We start from the raw sequence: 4,320 nt of genomic DNA, 5'->3' as shown, positions 1-4,320 counted from the left end.
GCTCTATTTCCACTGCTGCTTTTCAGTTTTCTGCCTGCTTTGTTGCTACACAAGCCCAAACCTCACCCCATTCACCAACAGGCAGTAAGTGCAGGCGGTGAGGGACCACCGGAGCCTCAGCCCACCAGATGCAGATGCTGCTTGTGCTCAGCAGCAAATGGATTAGTCAGCACCTTGAACGTGGGGCACACGTCCACATGCCACCTGTACAGAAGAATTAAGGGAGCAGCTTCCTCAAAGGAAAATAGCCTCCCCAGCCTCTGAAAGCTGCCAGACAAGTAGTGCAGCCAAGACAAAACACAAACAAAAGCATTTGCAGACAGGGGGCAAACTCTGGTCTCATTCCACATCACCCGGGTGGTTTGTTGCATGCAGAGGACTGTCTCCATAAATCACACCACTGCTCTGCCAAGTGTCAGCATAGAATCTTTTAATTTTTTTTACATAAAAAACTGCATACACAGTTCATAATTTTATGTAAACATCACATACATCTCAGTTTTTGCCATGTCAGTTTATTAAAAACAAACTGTCTCAGTACCACTGCTGAGGGAAGAGGGAGGAAAGTAAACAAACAAATGGATACATTTGTTCTCTGAACCAGAGAAACACAAAATTATTTTCACCTGGGCTGGCTACCCTGTGAAAATAAGCTTTAAATAAACCTTGATTCTTTAAACTGCCCTTTAGTACTGAAGTCTGACATGCTCACCGCATAAGGAGCAGTGCTTTCAGCCATTTTTTGTCCAAGGGAAAGAGATACAGTGGTTTTATTTTGCCTTGTGCTGAAAACAATTTGAAACAAGACTTAGATGAGGTTACCAAGTAAGAATATTTCCAATGCTACAGTGTTGTATGCAGATGACAAATGCGTTGCGTTTAAAGAAAAAACCCAACAACACCAAAAATCCACCAAGATGTGCAAAGTAATTTTGAAAATTAACTCTTAAATAAACCCAAATCAATATACTTGCAGAAGACAACATTAAAGGAAGGCGGAGGCAGGAAGATCATAATATGGCAATGTCATCCTTCCCCCTGCTCATCCTGCCCAGTCCATCAGGAGGAGGATGTCCAGCAAGGAGGACAAGAGCAGTTCAACTTCATTTCCCAGCCTGGTAGCTTCTGCAGCTGCAGTCAGTTCAAGGCTTGCATTATCAGTAGGCATCAGTCACTCAGGGCAAGTTCCTTTGCACAACATAAGTCCCAGCTGGGCACCCCCTCCCCACCTTGCTTTCAACAAGCACCCCCTGCACTACCCCAGTTTTCACAAGACAGAAAAGGTAAGATATATACAGGCTTCGCTCGGGATGACCCTCCCCTCCCAGTCTTGGTCTTCAGGGCACCAGATCCCACAGCAGGTCAGGCTCAGGCTGTGGCACCTGTGGGAGAGGTGAAGATGCTCCAGGCAGCCTGGGAGATGCAGACCCCTTCCCCAGCCTGCCTAGGGGAGGCACATGCAGGCAGGAGGCAGAAGTCCCTTCGAGCATCTCAGCTCCATTACTCTCCTCCTGCAGAAGAGAGGAGGCTGGCTGGGAGCAGCAGGTGGTGGGCAAAGGGGAAGAGCCAGGTGCAACACTTGCTCAGTCCAGTCTCAGCAGCTTTTTGTTGTTGAGGGGCTGGTGGTAGGAGAAGGCTTCTTCCTGCTTTATTCCCAAGACTCAGGGCATGCAATCCCCCCCCCCTCTGTCCCCACAACTGAGCCAGTGCAACCCTTTATGGCCAAGGCTAAGAGAGCAAGCTCCCTCCCTTAGCCCCCACCCCGATTCATCACCAGCCCCCCACAGAGGGGGCAGGCAGATGCCATGTGCGTGCATAACCCAGCTCCCCTCCGCCTGCTAATAGGTGACCCAGGTGCTGTACTCAGCGACACGCTCCAGCCGCACCCTATAGGACTTTGCAGCAGTTGATGCAGCCGTTCTGGGTGCCATAGCGCTTCTGCAAGGCTGCCCGAGTTGCTGTCTCAAAGACCTCCCGGACACCTTCCTTGGTCTTGGCTGAGCACTCCAGGTAGTCGTAAGCCTGGATGCGAATGGCCATGGCACGGCCGTCCTCAGTGCGCACTGGCTCCTGCTTCATGCGGGCCAGCTCGTTGCGCACGTGTTCATCGTTGCGCAGGTCTTTCTTGTTGGCCACGAGGATGATAGGGACATTGGGGCAGAAGTGCTTGACTTCGGGCACCCACTTCTCCGGGATGTTCTCCAGTGAGTCCGGGCTGTCCACAGAGAAGCACATGAGGATCACATCAGTGTCCGGGTACGAAAGGGGGCGCAGGCGGTCATAGTCCTCCTGGCCAGCCGTATCCCACAGGGCCAGCTCCACCTGCTTGCCATCCACCTCGATGTCAGCCACGTAGTTCTCAAAGACGGTGGGCACATAGACCTCGGGGAACTCGTCCTTGCTAAAGACGATGAGGAGACAAGTCTTGCCACAGGCACCGTCCCCCACCACCACCAGCTTCTTGCGGATGGCAGCCATGGCCAGGCTCGCCAGGCTGGCCTTGCCGTGCAGCAGGACGATGGCAGCTCCCTCCTCCCCGCGGCCGCCGCCTCCCTCTTCCTCTCGCTTCTCACAGGGCACCGTGGCGAGCCGGGCCCGCGCAGGCAGGCGGGCGCGCCCTCCTCTCCCGTCGCACGGGCACCGTGCCTCCGTCCCCTACTTCTGGGGATCTCTACGGCCGCAGACAAGCGCTGCCGGTGCAGCCTGGCTGGTCCCTTCGCTGCCGCCTGACACCGCCCCTGCACCCCACGCCGCTCCGCGCTGTCGCTGCCGCAAGGTGCGCCCGGCGCGGCTATTTAAAGGCACTCGCGACTTTCTTAATATAGCCAGCCAATGGGAAGGCAGGGAGTGAGTCATCCTCGGCGGGGAGTGTCGTGATTGGTAGAGCGCTGCGGGCTGGAGGCGGGGCGCGAGCGGCGCCCGGACCCAGGCGGCTGAGGGGCCGCGCCGGGGGGCGCCCGGCGGCCGGGGCCGGGGCAGGCGGCCGGGCCGGGCCGCGCCGGGGTGGGGTGGGGTGGGGTCGGGTCGGGTCGTCAGGGTCGTCAGGGTCGGTGGTTGTGGGGTAGATGGAGGCGGCTCGTGGCTATGGAACGGCGGGGCTGCGCGGGCCGGGCCGTAAGTCGCGCCGGGCCAGTGAGGAGACCGGCGGAGGCGCTCGGCCGGCAGGGGCCGCACCTCCGGAGGAGCGCAGGGCGGGTCTCCGGCCGCGCCACGCAGCGGGCGAGGGCACCCCCAACCCCCGTTTGTGCTGCCCTCCCGCACGGGTGGCGGCTCGGCGGCAGGGCAGGGCCGGGCCGGGCCGGGCCCTACAGTGGCCGCTTGGGCGCCCGCAGCAGCCCCGCAGCTCGGGGTGACCGGTGTTAAGCGCTGGGTGAGCAGCCGAGTTGGACAGAGAGGGGCAGCCGCCGGGTCCCATCCGCAGCGGTTAAAGCCCGTGCAAAGCGGGAGAGCTGAGATTGTGGCAGGCGGTTAAGTAAAACAAAAACCTTCGCTGGATATTACTGGGAAAACGCAGAACTCAACCACTTCCTTCCTTAAGGAAAAAATATTCCTCATGTTTGAGTTTGTCTCTCCAAAAGGGAACGGAGGAATTACAAAGCTTATAGAAAGGGGAAATAGCAGACTTGAACTGAAATGCCCTCTTGGTCTCAATAGTCACGAGAAAAACGAATGTGGAAAATAAATAAGTGCAAAATACGAGTTTAGGATCGCTTGGAGGATGGGGCGCCAGTGCCTGAATGCAAACAGATCCTCACGCTGTGTGCGCTAATAGAGCTGTGCACTGTGAAGTGTCACAGTGTGAATTAACTGTGTCCCTGTTGCAGCTATCGCTGTTTAACTGGGTGTTGGTTCAAGTTTTTTCCTTCCAAGCGTTTCCACCTCAGCGATGTCCTGTGGCTACTGCCTCGGGGTTGGATCAAAAGTGTCTGGCTGGCCACCACTCACGTTAATGAAGACAGCAAAAAGGAGTGATTTGAACAGTATGTTTGTTATTAAAAATCGCATTTAAAAATACCCACTTGAAGACAGATGCGTCTCTTGAGTCTATAAAATTGTCTGACAAGTTCCTTGTAGCAGACTGTGTGTCAATAGGGCAAATGGTTCACTTGTGTCAATAGGGCAAATGGCTCACTTATGGTTCACTTAATCCTAGGCAGTGAAATATAATTCATCTTCCATGAGAGTTTTGTAATTCCCATTTCTCCCTGTCAAAAGAGCATGTCCCTGGATGGTGATGGATGTGTTTTTATCTTACACAGTTTATACAGCGTATTTTATGGGAAGTGAACATTAAATTCAAAGTGATGTTTGAGGGGAAAA

The 4,320-nt window shown here is 54.9% G+C and overlaps 1 protein-coding gene across 1 annotated transcript; it reads right to left on the bottom strand.

Annotated features, from left to right (window-relative positions):
* Window positions 1-413: 413 nt before the first annotated feature.
* On the bottom strand, window positions 414-2,793 carry RHOB (ras homolog family member B). Its single transcript, XM_065681711.1, has one exon. It carries the CDS (start codon window positions 2,476-2,478, stop codon window positions 1,888-1,890), a length of 591 nt encoding a protein of 196 aa, XP_065537783.1. The 5' UTR covers window positions 2,479-2,793; the 3' UTR covers window positions 414-1,887.
* Between the last annotated feature and the right edge of the window lie 1,527 nt (window positions 2,794-4,320).

Source organism: Lathamus discolor, chromosome 5 (genome assembly GCF_037157495.1).
Source record: "Lathamus discolor isolate bLatDis1 chromosome 5, bLatDis1.hap1, whole genome shotgun sequence".
Lineage (NCBI taxonomy): Eukaryota > Metazoa > Chordata > Aves > Psittaciformes > Psittacidae > Lathamus > Lathamus discolor.
The sequence above is the reverse complement of the archived record's forward strand: the minus strand, read 5'-3'. Positions and strand labels throughout refer to the sequence as shown.